The sequence below is a fragment of the Dromaius novaehollandiae genome, chromosome 8 (genome assembly GCF_036370855.1).
Source record: "Dromaius novaehollandiae isolate bDroNov1 chromosome 8, bDroNov1.hap1, whole genome shotgun sequence".
Classification (NCBI taxonomy): domain Eukaryota; kingdom Metazoa; phylum Chordata; class Aves; order Casuariiformes; family Dromaiidae; genus Dromaius; species Dromaius novaehollandiae.
In genome coordinates, this window is record NC_088105.1 from 39,169,908 (window position 1) to 39,189,371 (window position 19,464).

The 19,464-nt window shown below is 45.5% G+C and overlaps 1 protein-coding gene across 10 annotated transcripts in view; it reads left to right on the forward strand.

The window, feature by feature from the left end:
- The window catches only part of NFIA (nuclear factor I A), a 347,808-nt gene that overhangs the window by 245,231 nt on the left and 83,113 nt on the right, over positions 1 to 19,464 (forward strand). For all 10 annotated transcript variants that reach the window (XM_064516274.1, XM_064516278.1, XM_064516273.1 and 7 more), the window contains one exon: positions 15,175 to 15,249. In XM_064516274.1, the coding sequence (XP_064372344.1) occupies positions 15,175 to 15,249 (75 nt within the window). The remainder of the gene's footprint in view (positions 1 to 15,174; positions 15,250 to 19,464) is intronic.

Below are 19,464 nucleotides of genomic sequence, written 5' to 3' on the forward strand. Positions count from 1 at the left end.
TTCTTCTCCTAAGATCGTGAAGGAGAGATACTTCTTACGTAGCGTATAATGCTCTCGCACATAGAGAATCCAGACTTCTGTCCCTGGTATTTTTCTACTTCTGTTCCCTGCTCTTAAAATTTTATCCCTAACAGAAGGCTCTTCGACAGCTGCTTCCCCATCTGAAAACCTGCTGGTGTTTGGGGGGTGTCCCCACCTGACCGGCTTTGCAGTGCAGACCACCTGCAATTTTCCCACATGTTCTACCTCAAAGTCCTTAAAAATCAGGGAATTCACTTTTAGGAAATTTCCAATAGCAGAATGCCAAGAGCTAGCCTTGTTCCCCATGTCAGATAGAGGGGAGCCAAGTTAGTTGTATAGCAGAGCATGTCATAGTTTGAGCTGCAGGAGGAATGGAAGAGGTGAGAAGCAGGAGAGAAGACGACAAAGGGACCTGTGTTGTGGCAGCTTGATGGGCCGGGGTGGCTGTGGTTTTGAGGCTGAGGGGGAACGCCACAAACTTTTGCGAGGGAAGATTTAGAAAAGTGGTATGGTAGTTGTCAACAACTCAATTTAAAAAAAAAATTCAAAACACGGAATAAAAGGGGCTGGAAAGTAGATTGCTGATTGCTGCCTGCCATGGCCATGACTGATGCATCTGCAGTGAGCCTGGGAGCCGTCCACTGTTAGAAGGAGGCAGAAGTAAAGATCATCCCGTGTACAATATAAATGAAAGTTGTTATTATTACGATTGCCATGTCAGCTCTAAACTGTTCCCACGAGAACAGAGATGCAACATCATTGATAAAGAATGTCTTACTGTGAAATGGGCAGCTGAAACACTGTGGCATTATCTGCCGGGTAATGAATTTACCTTGGTGACAGATCATTATGCCCTCCTGCAAATGAACCAGATGAAGGGCAGGAACACAAGGATAACTCAGCAATACTTGTATTTTACAGTCTTCTGAATTTTAAATAAAACAATAGCCTGATATAAATGTAAGGATACTGAAGCATGGCATCTCAGGAGACATTGCCAATGGCAAGACATGGGGAGGAAGCAAGTTTTCATTCAGATCTATGCTAACATGGTAGTATGGACTTCTAGGGCTTGGATTTCATCCCACCTAACACTATGGAAATAAAATTTGGCACCTGAACTATGAACCTAAAATTAATCTAAAGTCTCCCTCTATTATCAGTAGAGATGCTGAGTCTTCTGGGGGTTCATCTCTCTCTCTCTCTCTCTCTCTCTCTCTCTCTCTCTCTCTCTGTGGAACCTCAGAGAGGTTTAGGACAGAGGTATTTCAGGTTAATGCTGTAATTTCTCTCGACCTGAGATTCTGCTGCTAAAGGAAGTCTCCCAGCCCTCTCCCACTCATCCTCATAAGCAAGAAGTGGAAAAAGAAACACTTAGGCTGCAAGGGCAAAGGTGGATCTAGCAGGGCACTTTGACTTGGCTAAATGACTTTGCTGTAGAAGAGTGGACGGTGTATCTACTGCACACTTGTACTTTCTTCTTTTCTGTTCTTCCCTTGACTTCTACAGAATGGGAGGCACCGATCTTAGATAAATTATCTTTCGAGAAAAGAAGTGTTTGTGTGCTCTGTGGAAGAATGTGTCTGGGGTGGGCATACTGGCAAGAAGGACTTCCTCCGTAACTCTCCAGTGGAGTTTTGTTCTGAACTGCCCAGATGAAGCCATTATTCAAAAGTAAAAATGTTCTGTTCCGTTTCTTGTTTTCATTCTTTTATGTGTCTGGGGACTAAACGGCTATGAAAAAGAGCCCATTCTCACAGGATGCTTTGCCTAATTTGCAGACAAGAGAGGTTCAGCTCTTCCAGTTACGATGAGATAAGAATCTGAAATGTTGGGATTTCATCCATCCTGAATTGAACTCTGAATCTTCCAAAACCCGTCTATCGTTATTTTTTTCCTTTATTGCTGTATTTCAGTAATGCAGGCAATATAAGAACAGAGAAGAAATGGATGTTTATGCATTATAAGCCGTAATGGATGGCTTTTCTTTTTACCGGAGTTGCTTTAGTGTGATGTGAAGGTCCCTGTGAGTGGAATCCCTCTTCCATTTTCATTGTTTCTGCCTGCCACTCGTCAGCAAAAGGTCTGCCTTTCACGCGAAATCAGTACCAGCAGAAAGTCTCGTCGTTTACATGTACAGTGCTGCTAGAACGTACTCAAAGCCTGCCACGGTGGCGGTGAGCCAGGGCCTGGCCGTCCCTTTCCGATCCTTCCCCCTCGCCCGGGACACGCATGCAGGTGTGAGACCACTGCGCTACCGCGGAGGGGACGAACGTGGAGGCCTGTGCGCTCCTTCCACGCGCCCGCTGCAAGCACCCACGCGGTTTCTCCGACACCCCGCGGTGCTTGCAGCGCTCGTGCTGCGACCGTGGGGCATCGCCTGATCCGCGGAGGGGGCTGCTGGGCTGGTCAGCACCAGCACAAGGCCTAGCGAGCGCCTTTACTTCCCGTGGCCTCCTCTGTGTTTGCCAGCTTTAGCCCGCCCCAGCCCTAGGGGCTAGGTCTCGCTGCCTCTATTCTCCCTCCGTTCTCTCCTGTAGATGTGATTTATAGCTTCCTTTTGCCGGTGAGAGGCAAGAAGCCTTTCCCAGGATGGTGGCATTTGGAAAGGCCCAACTTTCTTGCTGGAGAACACACGAAATTAGATATGGACTGAGACAGTCCTTCCCCACGCCTCCTGTTTACTTTGTTAATCTTGAATCCCTCCAAATACACTCAGAATTAGCGGACTCGGAGGCCCTGTTTGGGCTACAGCCTGAGGCAGATTATGCAGAGAGACAGAGAAAATAAATTTGGTCCATGTTCTAGCCTGACCTTGGCCTGAACCTGAGAAAGCGAATGCCCCATCACACCAGCATGTGTCTGTGGAAGTACAGTAAACACAAATGGGGGTCACTGGCCCTCTCTGTCGTACAGTTCCAGGCCAGGAGTCTCGCGCTTTGGGCTGTCCGCCCAAGAACTTGTTAATAAATGTCCATTCTTAGTCTGTAAAGGAATGTAGACAGGGCATCCTGCCCTACAAAACACAAACTCAGAATAAAACGCAGAAGGGGAGTCTCAGCCATCCGCAGAGCTCTGCTGCTGGTCTCCACAGCCAGCGGTTTCTCCAGCCTCTGGATTTAAGCTGCTACTTTGGGATCGGTTGGGGGATTTCCACACTATTACATTGTGGGTTTCATTATCCACCACTGTCTGTAAGCGTAGTTGCCTACCTAGCCCCGAGGGCATCAGTTCTTGGGAACTACGTTGATAGGTTGATAGGTCTGCGGGGCTTCCTCGGTGCTCGGAGGAGGTGGAGACCTGGCTGTGAGACAGGAGAGCCTGGATCTCGCCCTGGAGGGGCTCGTCCAAAATTCGTGCTGTATCCCTACAGAAAGAAGGGACTTCTTGAAGTCTTCTTGGCTCTGTGTTGCATCCTTGACCGTGGCATCGTATTGTAAATGGGAGAGTGGTAGATTCTGCCTAATCTGTTGAGGTTTTTCGAGTGGTAACCCAGGTGGGCAGCTTTGGGGTTGTGCCAGCCGTGCTGCATGGCTCTGTGACATACGGGTTAACAGAATATCTCAAATTGCAGATTATCTAGACTGAGCCTGTGTGTGCATTTTAGGATGTTGCAAGATCCCAAAACTCGTGACGTTCGTCCATGTAGGGCTCTCTCAGGGCAGTCCTGAGAGAGCTTCATGAGCCCGGCGATGGGGACAGTCAAGGACAGGCATTGTACGCCAACTGGACAGTATGGACCAACCCAGCAGACTTCCTCCAATCCATAGGACTTGCTCCTGTTTGAGATTAAGCCCTATTTGGGATAGGATTTTTGAGTCCTGTTTATGATTTCCGCCTTTTATTTTTTCCTTACAAATTTAGGAGTCACATGTGTTGTTGCACTGTGACTAGTGGAAAGGTTTTTCCCTCCTCAGTCACGAAGATAACTAACATATAAACCTGGTGGGAGTCAGTCTGTTTTAGACTAAAACTTATCAAAATTAAGAAATGACTGCTCTGCAAAGAATATAAGAGCAACAACCTTCTGGAGAGACAGCTCTGAGGGACGTGAGGGAGGAACAGTAGGTGAAGAGCACGATGTGATTTGCATAGATTCGATCGTGAACGAAAGCTTGCGTATTTGTGTCGTCAGCACACGCGGCGTGACGGGAGAGGAGAGCCCGTGCGGAAGGGTGGAGCGGGCCGACCCTGCGGCTTGGCTCCCATGCCCTCCTCGAGGCCCATTTGCACTATCTAATCTTCTCTGGATATTTCTACAGCTCCCGTTATCGTGGTGTCCGGCCGCATTCCTTTCCGAGCGCGCCGGCGCGAAGAGCCAGGGTTGCCAGGAAGGGAGAGGGAAGGGAAAGAGCTGCTGAGGTCGCCGGGATTTGTGTCCGGGTGGCCCAAAGGGCCGGCGGCAGGAAACCTGCCTCCGACCCCGGCTCTGCCGACTCCTCCTGCACACGGGCTTCTTCCAGAGCATTATGCCACATACCATAAATAAGTCAACTACTCTCAGAACTAATGTGTAATTTAAAGAAAAAAACCCCAAACTAGCACCTGTTTTTATAGTCCCGGATCCTGTGTGTCCGCAGGGCTCCGAGCTGCCCGGTCCGGCTCCCGGCAGCCTGGAGAGCACAGCTAGCTGCCACCGCCAAGGCAGGGTCTTCCCAGAGCCCAGAATAATTACAGCACCACCGAGTCTAGTTGTATAATTTCTTGGCAATATTCTAATTAAAACTGGATATTTACACACGGCACTTGTTTAAACTTAAGGCTGATTTTAAAGAACTTGCATGCTTATAATAACTATACATCATGGCTTTATTGAGAGCGCTGTTCTTCATGCAGATTGAATTCTTGAGCTTTGTTATGAACATAAACGAGCCCACAGCTTTATGTCCAGGCCTGAATACTTCCCGGGCATCTGAATCATCCTGGTATTTCATTCCACTGTCTAAAATTATTTTTAAAATACTACTTTTTTTTCCCCTTAGTGTATTTTTATAGCAATTAGAAGCTGCCCTGTGTTTACTAGGAACAGAGAGTCCAGCAGAGCTGAGTGTTTAATGTGATGAATAGTGTTAGGAGCTAAGAGAAAAGTCAAATGCGTGTCAACACTTATCAAAGCTGCTCGGCTGCTCAGAATGACTGTTCTTGATACTTGTTTCATGATAAACTTCCTCAGAACATGATGTTACTGGAAAAAAAATTATCCACTCTGAGAAACACGCAGGTGACACAGTTGAGTCAGCAGCTTGCAACAGTGACACAGGCTTACGTTTGTAAAAATCCCCATTGAACTTTTGTCTTTTGCATAAGTATATCACAGCCTCAGAAATCGTCGCTGCAAGTGTCCCACTTCTTGCGTTCACTTGGTAGCGGTTTAAACTAACCAAAAATCTTCCTGCTGCCAGACTATGAAGAAGCAGAATCCTGGGCTTAAAAGTCTTAATGGTCCCCAAACTTTCTTTTTTCACAAGTGAGTCATCATATGAATGTTAGTGTCTCTGGTTAAGACTGATATCACTGGGGAACGTGATGAACATGGGGAAATAAGAGGCCACTGTGGAAGCTGCAGAATCAATCCTACCTCCCGTAAGAGAGTGTTTAATTACCGAAGTTGCAAGCATTTCCCCGTGCACAAGCATCTCAGCATTCATAGGTGGAAAGTACCTCATGCTGTGTTTGAAATATCAACTGGATTTAAAAGAAGGCTTTGTGCTTTACTATGGACCTTTCTTAGCCTCCTGCAGATGGTCCCGATTGCTGAAAAGGGACATGACTTGTGAGACGTGTAGACCTCCATGCTGTTTGTTGTGCTGCTCTAATCCTGCTTTACACCCATAAAGGACTTCACCCCTTAAGCCCTTACCCTCTTTCTCCTAAATATTAAAATTATTTTCCTGAGTGTCATACCATATTAAAGCAGAATGAAAATGGGTTTAACAATTGCTGGCATGGGGCTTCTGTACAGCATGTGTGTCACAAATCATGTCACTTTTCAGCAATAGGGCTGCTGCCAGCGGGAGGCTCAGAAATGCTCATGTTAATCAAAAATTTTAATTTCAAATCAAATTGACAGTTTACACATGGTGAGAAATGCTTCTCACCATGTGATATTTCAGTATGCTACGCTGGGCAAAATGGGTGCACTTTCCTGTTAAGAATTTTGACTGCAGTATCTGCAAATTTATGGGTTTCAGTGTATTGGGTATGGTGAGTAGTTGATCTAAGGGAGCCCCTTGGAGAATAGGAGACAGAAGGGTTTTCATGCAGCCTGGCACTGGTGAGCCGCTGTTGGCACATGCTGCTGGAGAAATGACAGGTATTCAATAAACATCACTATGGTTAAGAGGAAGATTTAAAGGAGGGAGGGGCTGCAGTGCTATAAACAGGATTTGAAACAAATGTGCTTATTTCAGTCCGTGATTAGTCTGAATGCCTAAGTATTCCAAACCAGTTTTTAAATATCTTTACTTTTATTTCCACACTGGTGTTGTATACACGGCATCAACAGTAATATTTATGAGATTAATATTATGGGCTAAATGCTAATTCAGACCGGTGTGAAACCAAGTAAACTCTTTGTACGCCGAGGCACGCTCCCTCGGCGCGAAAGACCAGGACGCGGCTGCGCGTCGTGCCCCTGGCGAGCGTTCCCACCGTAGCATCCCCCTGCGCGCAGCTTCCCTGGAGCCGGTGGACCAAATCTGGGGGGCAGAATTTCGGTTGCTATTTGATAGGAATAAGACTAAGGAGAAAGGACGGTTAGCAGAGTGTGTGTGATCTGCCTCGGAGACACTATTCGTAGAAACCGTTGTTTTCGGATTGTAGCAGAAATGCGATGCTGACATCAAATGCCCGGCTGAAAAGAAATTATCACTACATTCCTCCTTTTTTGGGGGAGCATTTTCAACTCTTTGCAGGGGTCCTGGGGTTAATGCGATGCCTATCTCGTAACGCTGGGGCTTACATTTAGGAAAGGCCTTACAGGGAAAAGAGAGCGGAGCCAGCAGTGACGACCTCCTTGTGTCCCCCTCCCCAGCGCCCACACTTCCCACTGCACCTACGTGGGCGGGCGAGAGGGTGGGTGGGAGCCCCGCTGCCAGCACCCCGGGCAGCGCGTGCCATCAGCATCCTCCAGAAGCCGGATCTGCTCAGGGTAACCCGGCGGTTTCTCTGCCCTCGCTTGGACGCGGAGTCGTTCCCGGAACGACGAAGCTGAACTTGCAATATCACTGCAGACCTCGGCGATCACAGCCGTCGTTGCTCTTGGAACCAGAGCTGATAAAAGAATATGAAGATAAATAACTCCATATTATTATTTTCAGGGAGGGAGGCTTTTCTTTTTATTATTCTTTCTATTGTTAGATGCCATAAATATTGGAGAATGATTATCCCAGTATAGATTTTGTCACACTTACTTCGAAAGGGTTTTGAGGAGCACATTATTTTATAAGCTGCCAAATGAGTATGACCATTTATAATGATATTTCTTCTTATCTTTAATTTTTTTCTTTTTGGATTGAAGACCTGAAACAGAAATATGTTAAATTAAGACATCTGTTGTTTCTCAAGCCATAGGGTCCTAAATGGTATTAATGCAGTTAATATATTTATTGAAATGTGTATATAGTAGAGAGGGAGATTTTTAATTTTTATTGTTGTATTAAAGAATTTTATTTAATTGTTTTTCCACCTAAATCAGTACTGAAAAGTACTCTGCAATGTTAGGAGTCATCAGAAGTGAAACACCACGCTAGACTTGTAGGAGCTTGTAATGGTTTCCATTGCACGAGCTTCTAGAGGTCCTTAAAACTGAGCCTGAAGGGCTTTCAGTGTCGCAAGAAGACCTTCATCTTCATGGGAGAGGAACAATCCTGGTGTCCTCTGCTTGGGCACTACTTGACATGATTGATTCCAAACCGTGATCGGTTCATTAACAGTAATAAGTCGCCATTAATTTCACTGTCCCTGTTCTCAAGTATAAAACGAGCCGTATCTCCTGAGAGCTGAGGCCGCTGTGGATCCACGCAGGATCAGGCGTTGGAGACACAGCTGGTCCGATACTGCGTTTGCTCAGGTCCGTGCTTATTAATTTGGAGCCCAGACTCTGACGCGCAACATGACACATATTGAAGTAATCATTAGGCGTTGTTATTATCAGACGTTTTGAAATGCCACGGATAGGGAAGGCTACACGTAGTAAGACGTTGCATGCACGTTTCTGTCCGGATTCCCTTTCGGGCAAGGGCTGTCGTCACGGGTCGGATGCATTCCCTAGCGGAGCACGAGAGCCGTTCTCTGACCCTTCTCCCAGCGGGCTGAGATCTTGTTTCCCGGTGATCACTGCCGTGCGGCAACTGTGCCGGGCTTGAGCACGGCTACCAGAAATGCGCCGAGGAACCCGAGCTAACAGGCCCCTTTTAGCCCAAAAAAAAAGAAAGAAAAAGCAAATAACTTACCAATGATTTTGCATGTTGTGAAGGGTTAACAAAACTTTCATTATCACACTCTATTAAGCCAGGACCAGGAAACAATTTCCAATCAACACTGGGATCTGGGCCGGGATTGTGCCGCCTTTTGTAGCCGGCCTGCGATCTGTGTTCGCTATTCTCCCGTGCTCACTTCCAGCTGTTGTCATTGAAATCCCACATAATCTCCCCGGGTCAAAGGGCAGTCATCCATGACTGCCGCTGTTAGGAGGGTATGCTGATTTCTGTTGTCAAATATTGGCCCTTTTCTCTTTCAATCACTCCCATTCGGCTTTTTTTTCACAAGAAAGATCCAGCCTAGAATTGTATTACATGACTTTAAAGTCTTAAAAGTGTTCCCCTATTGTCCTGACACGACATGCCCCGGACGGTCTAATTCATTCCGTTATAGGCCACAAAGGATGCGCGGGGCTCCTTCGAAACCCTCTGCTAAAGCCAGGTAGGCGAGCGGCGAGGAACAGCCGCATACGTGACCTGTAGCCCAGCCTTCAGCTCGTAAGAAAACGTGTAGTTTGTCTAAGGTGCACTATTGCTGTGGCATTGAAATTAAATTGGAAATAACAAGCCGAAACAGAGGTGGGAGCATTTGTCGGGGACAAAGAGATTTCTGTATCGACATTAATGCATAGTATCTTGCTTAAACGCTTCTATAAAGAGTCCCTAAATTAAAAATGTGGTATAATTTACCATTAAAGGTTTATCCTGTACAAATCTGAGCAACGCATTTCGTACAAAGGAAAAGAAAATGAGGCCATTGCAACAGCTCCGGGGGTCTATGTTTGGGGTCTGTAGGTAAATGCAGATTTCATTACAGATACACGTAACGCTAAGGGAGCCTGTGGCCTGTGTACAGGTCCCTTGTGCTACCTCTTGACTTGGCTTACCTGGAGAAGACATTCGCTTGGGTAGAGCGTTGCAGGCTGGGTAGATATTGCAGCCTGGGATGAGGAGTCTCTTCAATCACTACATTTTGAAAAAAAATGAAGACAGCATGTTTCCTCATTTAATGTAAATTGGATTTGGGTTTGGCAGATTCCTACTCAGGAAGCTCCGAAAGTTTGTCACTGTGGATGTTTTTCCGAAGTGGGAGAGTGACCAAATACCTGTGGGTGAATCCAGGGCTGGTGCCCCGGGGCCGCTCAGCCTGGGAGGAGCGGGAAGCGCCAGGCTGCTCCTAGCCCTGGGCTGCTTCTCCCGGTCGCCCTGCGGGAAAAGCGGGATGCGTCTCCGTCCCTCGTGGCTGCCGTGCCAGCCTGCCCGCAGGAGCCGAGGCTTGCGGCTGCCTGCGTGCTCCTCTGAGCCCGGTTATCCCGTCTGTGCTCCGGGATGTGGTTTTGGAAGGCAGCGCAGCCCCTGGGGCTGCAATGGTGGGGTCAGCCCAGGCTTAACAAACTCCGCTTCCAATTAAGCAGAGCATAAATTACAAAGGTCGTGGTCGAAGCACGTGTATTCCGGCTTTCTCTTTTTTCTGGAGAATGCGCGTTAGGACTAACTCTGTCGCTCCCACACTCCTAACGCCGTGCAGCCATGGATAAGCTAATCTTTAGGGGGTCCTTGGGGTGATCCGGTCCCCCCCGGTGACATCCTCCCCCTCCAGGCCTGCGTGTGCTCGGTGATACAGACATTAATTTCCTAATCAATATTATTGCTCCACATTGTTTGTGAAGCACGGGATTATCTAGATAGAGGATAAAACCAAAAGGAATCAAGTTGCACTTTGAGTAAAGAGGGCTTTTCTTTTTAATCAGGCATTTGGTTAAGATAATAAGCTTGAGACCCTAATTGATTATTACTATTTTAAGATTTTAAGATGGCTATGTATAGTGAGATGCTGGACGTGAAAAAGGCTTTAGAAATGGTCGCAGGGCTAGTCTTGCGGACCTGTCATGTAATTTCAAAATACTGTAAAAAAATGAAAGTCTCCCGAAAAGCTGTTCTCTAAAGCTTAATACATTGTCATTCAGACTGTAGTGGAAGAGAAATAACTGGATTTGGACTTTTTCATCTTCAAAGGATTAACTCTTCCCCATTATTATTTAAGTTTGAATTTCAGGAAACCAATTGTGTCTCTGTTTAGAAAATACCTCATGTATTTGTGGTGCCATCTAACTATTTTATAAGAAAAATAATCATGTTGGATTACATAAGTAAACCTGCTAATTAAATGACAATAATACCTTGAGCACCCTGAAAACATCTTCTGATATTCAATTAAGGAACAATAACCCAATGAACTTTAACCTATAGACCATATTCAGACTTTCTACATAAAAGTAATTGCATCAGTCATGATTTTCTCAAGCTACAACACAAGCTCTTGATTGGTAGATCAACATCTGAGACTCCTTTCTCAGCTTTAATTGGGAAAGCAGACAATACTCTCCCTGTAAACTAGATTTTAGGACGAAGGTTAGTTGCCTTTGTACACGTTTACTCATTGAAATAGGAATGTTTGCTTAATAATTCAAAACAAATGGCATTAGACAAGAAGCCCTAATCCTGATTTCTTCTCTGCCAGTGTAATTTAGGAGAAAAACAGGAGAAATTCTCTTTGGTCAGAGTGGAAAGGCTTGTTTAAAACTTCTGTGAGATCAGAATTAGGCTCCAGAAATTCAAGCCTTTTTTTTCTTGCTTCTGCTTTACTGGCATCGAGAAGAAGAAGATGTAATTTGCATTGTGAAATTTCTCTGCAATTAAAGCAGTCATCGAGTTATGGCAAGATGTTTTTCATGTGGCACTTGTTAGTATTGTACATTGTTTTTACACTACACCAAATGTGTGATGCGGTAATGGTATATTATTTATTAGTTAGCATCCTTATGTGCTTTATTCAATTTGGGCTTATTAGCCTGCTTTTTCCCCCGGGGGAGAAAACGTTCATCCTTACGAGTCCGGCTCAAGTGAGGTCTTGTGTAATGACATAACTCTCAAGGACTGCGCGAGGATTGGGGTTGAAAGCAGTGATTCAGCAGAATATGCAAGTACCTGCTTCAACCTTCTCAGCCTGTCTCTCCCTGGCAGAGCAAATAAGCGTGTGCTTTGGACAAGCGTGCGATGGAAATGAAGCACGTGCTCTAGCTGCCGGGCTGAGTCAGGGCCTGCCTCGGTATCCAGGTGCCTTAATTTACGCCCCGCGTTTCGGTGAATGAGCTGTGTTCGTTTCTGTAAAGTGAGAATTCTCGAATCCTCGTTTTGAACACCTGCTTTACTACCAAAATGTGACGGTAGCACAAAACCGTAGAGATAACCGGATCGCATACAGCAATTTCAGTGTCCTATCTTTGGGAGATTTAACAAAAGTATCACAGTGCACGTATTTCAGTAAAGTGCTCTATGAAAAGTAAATCTTGCAAGCTTTCAAGGCGTCTAATCATCTTTTCAGTAAAGGATCTCTTTACTGCTAACATCTGCATATGTAATTGCTTAACTTTACCTATTTTTTTCTCATTCAGAATTAAGTGGAACAGCCAAATTGATACAATTTTTGCCTTCTGGCCGTTGTTAATAGGCACAAAACGTTTGCTTTTACGTCTTTTGTCAATCGCGCTATTTCCCAGCCATTCTCCTTTTACTTGTTTAGTCTCTTTATCCGGTTTCTGCCATTTTCTCGTTGCATTATTATCACTGTTTCGAAGACTGCTCAGCAAAAAGCTGCAGTCTTAGGCCCGCATTTTGCAATTTGAACCATGCAGGCAAATCTGAACTTTCACGGAGCTGCGCTGAGCTGCGAGCTGGCGTGCCGACCCCGCGGGCACGGGAGTTCAGCACCCGCCTCCGAGCCAAGGGCATCCCTTCTGCGAGTCGCGAGATGCTATTAATGATTGGCAAGATCAGTCCCCGATTTCCTAATGTTTGCAAGCAAATGACAAAATGGCGAATTGTGAAATTCGCCTTTCATTTGTGAAATGTTTATTTTCGCTGAAGAAGGATGAAAATCGAATCACTCTCCTTGTGTGCTGTTGTTTAATGATTACTGTTACATGATCAAGCATAAGAAATGTTCCTACAGAAATAAGTGGACATTTCAGACACACCTGGCAAAATACCATTTTATGAATAATAAAGTTAGCGGGCCCAAGCTCAGCTGAAGCTCCGGGACTCTGGGAGCTAGGCGGCACTGAAACCCGTCCTACGGCATTTTCACTGCAGTTGTTGCCTGCGTTTGCTCGATTCGGGTAATGTGGTTAGCCATCCTACAGTCGTGTTGTTATTGTATGATTACAAAGGGCTCTAGACTTTCCCTTAAAGAATCGGCCGCATGTTTCACCTTAACTGTGAGGGTTTTTTTGACTTACATGTTTAAGTTTCACCTTCAGTCTTAGTGTGGTAGGAACCTGTTTGAGAACTACAGGTGGAGGTGGACACCAGAGCAGAGCCAATATGGTGCGCTGTGAAAAAACAACACGTGACAGATGGTCATAGCATTGCTGAATGCACTTCTGGAAGTTGCTCAGCTACGATGGGGATGAGCACAGTATGAGAATTTATATAGCATAGGCTGGCTTCCCCACAAAGGGCTCAAAACTGCAGAGCATTAAGCATCCTGGCCCTGATCCAGCAAGGCACTTAAGCATATGCTTAATTTTAGGCACATGAGTGGTTTCAGTGAAGACCTAAGAGAATTATTTTTAATTCACAGATCATTTAATTCAATAGGCAGGTCTGCTGCAGCATATGAAAAGTAGATCTTCATATTAAAAATACTTGGGAAATTGTCAGTGAACAAACATTGTGTATGGCCAACAACCATCTCTAAAAAGCGGAATGGCGTAGTCATCACCTTTATTATGGTGAAATACAAAATGTATCAGGCAAAACCATTTACAATTATCTGAGCGCTATTTCTAAGTTGAAAATAAGGGAAAATAAAGACTTGTAGGACCATTTTTTCATTTGAAGTAGAGAAAAATTTATTCTCTTGATGTAAATAAAAACCTTGTTTGCAGATTGAAGAATTTGTTTGTGCTGAATTTCAGCATCAATTTCAATATTTTATAGTACATTTATCTACAGCTGGAGCATGACAGATTTGTGTATATTTATATGTTTGTGTACATAATACATATGTATACACACATACACAAGGATGCCCAAAGATATACATATACACAATTTGAAAACTCATCATTATTGCTGAAGTATAAAAACATGCCTGATGTGGGAACCTGACTCAAGTCTGTTAGCGTAGCAACTGCGTTCCTCTGGCTCCGTGGGGTCTTCCCAGGAAGGGTGAGGTTCATCTGCGCCGGAGGGAGAACTTGCTGTGGCCTTGGCTGGAGATGAGCCGCTCACCTGTCTCCAGCTCTCGCCCAGACCTCTCTCCAACACGTCCTTTCTTCTTTCTTTCTTCTGCAACGTCCCCGTCTGTAGTTCTGAACGCAAGATGCATTTGTTTCGCTTTGCATGCTGTAAGTGGAAATAGCAACGGGATATGTTTCTTTCGAAACAACCCCAAAAGAAAACCAAGAGAACAAATGTGCAGCTTACGTTGGTCGCATTGCTCAGTTGGCTTTGGGAGGGTGCTCAGGGATCGCCAGGACTGAGCAGGGGCTATTACCTGTGGAGCAGATGGTGCCCCTACGAAACATTCAATAATATATGTGCGTGCGTGCGTTGGAATCAGTGACCCTAAGTAGGACATCCTTAAAAGGTACGCCACTTATCCTGCAGACAAGTAGGACTTTGCAGTTCTTTTAATAATCTCTTTATCCCGAGATTTCTCCTTTGACCCTGGTTTCAAAAGCGGGAGGTCAGCCTGGCCTGCTGACTGCAGACCTCTAATAGAAGCCCGGAGATGTCCTGCGTGAACCGCCGTATCCCACTCTGGGCACTTCTCCGGGGCTGCAGCCGGGAGGCTGCTCCTTTTGTAATTGATCATACCCGTGAAAATTAAATGAACATTTGGTGGTAGACATGTTTTCAGAGAAGAAGGAAAATACTGTTATGTAAAGTGTAATAACATTTTGATACAGCGTGTAGAGGCATTGCTTGCGCAGAGGAGGCGGCCTGGGAGCTACGCCCTGCATCCTAAAGACGTCCAGAGCCCCAGTTCAGTGCTTTTCTTATGCAGAGATTTATTTTTCTTTTCCAAAGCTTGTTTTAAATGTTAGATTTTCTTTTTCTATGGGAAAGGAATTCATTTCAAAGTAGTTTTTTCTTTTTTAACCAGCTGCTATTTTAAGATTTCCCTAGTGTAACCTTAGAAAATGAAGAGTACATCTTTAAATCTTGTTTTGTTTGAATGAATGGGTAGATAATCCTGATCAGATGTTTCTTTAGAGAATAATGTTTAAAACGATTATGGAACTTAGCTGTCCTGTCTGTTTCCTAGGTACAGTATTTTCATTTCAATTGTGAAGTCATTAGGGGTCACCCAAGGTAACCGTTTATTAAAATAGTCCTCTTTTGTTTCAGATTTCCTGTTGAGATGCTTTAACATGTAAAAATCTCCCTGCTGATGTGTCATGTTAGCTTTCCTAACCTCTAGATAGAAACCACAAAGCAGCCTACATAGCTGTATGACTAGTTACCCACCTACATAAACAATAATTAGTGCTAAGTGGGAAATTAGATGTCACATTTTAAATCTAAATGAAACTAAAGTATTTGAGAATACTGTCATTAAATGCTTAAAGCTAATCGCAGTTCTCTCACTCTGTTTGTTTTGTAGGACATTTGGGCTTCCAGGACAGTTTTGTCACATCAGGTGTTTTCAGTGTGACTGAGCTAGTAAGAGTCTCACAAAGTAAGTATCATTTTGTGGCTGGTTTATGTGGTTTCTGCAATTCCCAGGTTTTTTCTTTGATTCTTATCACGCCCCTTCCCCAATTCAGAAACTATGTCTTGAAAATTGAGTGTCTCTTCTCCCTGCTTCACTCCAATGGTCAGTGTTTATTTGTCACCTCTGTTGATGTGGAAAAAATAGTATAATATTAAAAAAAAAGAGTTATCATCCTGCAAACTCGCCTGTGGAAGCTGATAAGCCAGTGTGGTACTCGGTTGAAATTGGGCAGACTCTGTGTAAGTGCAGCGATATGCCTATACAGATGAGCTTGCAGGTGGATCCCTTGCAGGATCCAAGGGCGGCATTTCAACCAGACCTCTAGAAATGACACCACACGTGCGTATCAGGTAGGGATTTTTCTTGTGCCAGGTTTGTGCATCGCGTTCCTCCATGCCATGCATACATGTGTTTGCACACCTGCAGGCTGATGAACTTGTAAATAATGCCAGCAGCTACACCAGCTTCAGCTCTGATGATCTCACTTACTCAAAGACACAGCTTTGCAAGGCCGGCAGTTTCCCTCGGCCGTACAGAGTTCTGTCTTTCAGAAGGATTTGTTTTTTGACCTTTAAAGAATGCTAATGCCCCCAGCATGAATGACACACTGCAGCATGATCATTACAGGCTTGTCAATACTCACTAACAACAGTGAATTAAGAGCACCTGTCACCACCCTGTTCCATTGATCAAAGGTGCATTGATTGTGTTTTGCTATGACATAATCCGCGTAGTCCAAGGAGAGAGTATGGGCAGTTTCTTGTAGCGAGCCTACTGCTAAACTAGGGCCTTGGGGCTGGTCCTTTGTGGAGCTTTTCTGCAGCTCGTGTAGAGCTATGCAGTAGCATTACGTTCTCACTAATTAGCACTGCTACAGTTAAATCACTCAACTACAGTTCCCTTTAAAACCTTAGGGCATGTGCCCAGGACTGTTTAGTACAGCCAGTGACAAAAATGGCTCTGCTCCTAGAAGTATGAATATTTGTTTGTAGATTGGCTCTGCACATGCAGTTTAAGTCCTTCTGGGGATGGTGCTTAACTGGCACAACCCCAGCAGAGAATGTGCTTTTGCGTCTCAGTACAGAGTTTCTATAAGGATTTTTCTGTTTTGTCTTTCACAAAGACTTGCACATGTGTCAAATGAGTAAACTAGCTTTCTGTTGAAAAATAGGATGCCCACAAGAAAAGCCCAGAGAGTGGGAGATACGTGGCCATCAGACATACATGCACAGGAGAGAGAGACAGAGAGAGAATGAGTCTGGGGCAGACATTGCTCCCCAGCTGAAAACTGGTGGGAGTTTTGTTAGAAGAACAAAGTCAAGAGGACTTAGAAGTCAAGAGGAGCTGCTGGGTGCTCAGCACATTTGAAGATCAGTTCAGTTGCTGAGGTGCTTTAACAGGGACTTGGACACCTAACTCACTTTACTGTAGCACACTAGCTCGCTGTGTACCTCCAGCCACGTTGGACAAAACCAGATTTCCGCCTCTCTCTGAACATCCCCGTCTTATGTCACTTTATTTCAGTGTGAGACCGTAAGGCTTTTGAAGCCCCAAGGACTCCCCCTCCCCCTCTGTAAGGCATCCCACTTCACCGCAATCTTATCTTGGCTGTCGGAGCACTACACATCAGAGCTGCCTCTGGACTCTGTCAGCCGTGCTTCCTGCGTGCGCAGCACAGGGCTGCTAGAAATACCCGGGTTCACGACTTAGAGCCGTCGCAGCCTTCCTGCGAGGGTGGCATTGACCTCCGGAGCGTCACGTCTCATGCTTGTTAATTTTCCGGGATATTTGATTGTAACAAAACCAAACCGTTGTCTACCAAAAATCCTGGCGTTCAACACGTTTTGCAAACACGCGACGCGCTGTGCACGAGGCGATCCCGCCGCTTGCCGTTGCAATGCGTCGCCTCTAAGGAGCGGGGCAGCTGCGCACAGAAAGAGCAGGACAGGCATTACCTGCACCGGGAATAAGCAAGGAGACGTTGGTAGGCAAAGTGGAAAGATTCAGCTTTTATCTTTTGCAGCCAAAGGGGCGTGCACTCTTTTTCATGGGCTCTTTAATAATCCTGGGAGGTCAAGACCTCGGTTTTATATCCTGTGCACAAGCCAGCACCTCCACCAAAAATAGTGTCCCCAAAGCATATCGGGATACCACTTCAGAACTGACTCAGAGGGAAGAGTGCCAGCGACTGAATTAGCTACGCTACTCTTGATAGCACCCTGGATTTTCCTTGGAGATGCCCCAGACATGTACTGGCCAGCTGTAACCTTGTTTACTCCATGAGGTCTGAGAAGTCCACAGCCTGACATGGTGTGGCTACCCGGTCGGTATGTTTAGTGTAGAGCCTACCAACAAATTCCCCGTGAAGTCAGTATGAATTTGCACGCTAATATTCAAAGAATTATTCAGCATAACAGAGCCACAGATTAATTGCTGCATATTTGCCTAAATTGCTATGTAAGGTTTCTTTTAAAGAGCACCCTTTTCCATATAGCCCTTGCTGGGCTGTTTATGTATACTTGTGGCTTGATTCGAGGCCAGTCCATGGGTTGCTTTGGTGCTGGGGAGCTCAGCTTAAGAACAGCCATCATCCAACCTCACCAGCAGTTATTAGCAGTCTGCAGCTTGAGTAATCAAAGCGTCCTCAGTCCAGTCTCTTTTCCTTTCTAACAAGCCATTGCATCTTTAAAGGCAGTCGAGGCTAGGGAAGCAACAAACTTGCCTGTATCCATAGTGGGCCCTCATGTTTAGTCCCCCATGTCTTTCTGAGTGTGCTCTTGTTTGCTTTACAAAGAAATCATCTTTGTGTATGCCCACTGTCATTCTTCCCGTGATTGATTTCAATAATATGATGATAGAAATATGTGATTTCCCACAGTTTTAACTGGCTTTGGTGAGCTGCTGTTATCTAAAATTAATCTTATTAGATATTGTTGGTAGTAATTATGTGCCAGCTTTATTTAGTTAACTTCTCAGAGGTCCACATGACAAGGAGTCTCAAGTAATAGGCAGTTGTCTCAGTCATGCAAATTTGGGGAATGAATTAATCAAGCGAAAGGTCAGCTATTACCATTATCTATCTTATCCATCAGTGCCAATCATCACAGTTTCTATGAGCTATTGAACAAGTCTAGGCTGTTCTGGTAACAGAAACCTGCTTTCTTCAGTCCCATAGCGGTGGATTTTCTTTCAAAACACTACGCAGCTTCTGAATGTTGCAGAGCCTACTAAAACAGAGACAGTAGATCATAAATGTTCATCTGAAAAATAGTTCACTCTTCACCCAGTCTGACGTGCACATTGACGATCACGTTGCCGACTCTTACGTTATGAGCAGAGAGGATGTGAGCTGCTTCCCCGGTGTTGTCCGTTCACCCCAGGTGCAGAGCAGACCCCTTCGGTAACGGAGATTTCATTCTTCCATGTGTGGAGGGGTTTGGGCTGAGAGCAAAAGGCTCAGAGGCAGGACTGGGGAGATGTGTATTAGTATGGTTGGTCAAGCCTGAAGCTACTTCTTAGCTACTCCTTAAAGAAGCTCTTTGCCCTGTGGTGAAAGCAATGTATTTCCAGTGTGTGTTAGGACTGGTGAGAACTTCGGAGGGTCTTGGGTCCATTGGAGAGGGGCAGGTTTTCTGAACTGAACAGCCAGCTGTTGACCAAGCAAAACCTTCTCCCTACCCAGTCTTGTGAGGAAGATATCGCACTCACTGTGCGCAGCTACCTCCATGGCACTGGAGACTGCTTACTGCAAGAGGTGCCAGCAGGACTTGCTCACTGCCGTTAGCACACAGCCCTGTTACATGAGAGCCCTCACTTGGCAGAGACGGGGAGGCCGGGGCCGGCCGGAGCAGAGAGAGCGGCCGGGAGGACGTTATTCCCCCGTTAGCTTCGGGTCTGCGCCTTGTACTCTTGCAGGGAGCTGCTGGGAAGATCTCCCCTCTTGGAGGACCTTCGAGCAGCCGAATAAACTGCGCTGCCCAGGACGAGGAGAAAGATTTAGGATTTATGAACATTTGCTAGAGCCAAATCAAACATATTTGTTTTGTGCTGTGTTATTTGTCGAAGTGACATCATCCGTCATACTGATAAACAAGGGAATTCTGACTGCCCCGGGACTGGACATGCCACACGCGAGGACGTGGCTGTGTGGAGGGAGTAGCTGTACGGAGCAAGCGGGGT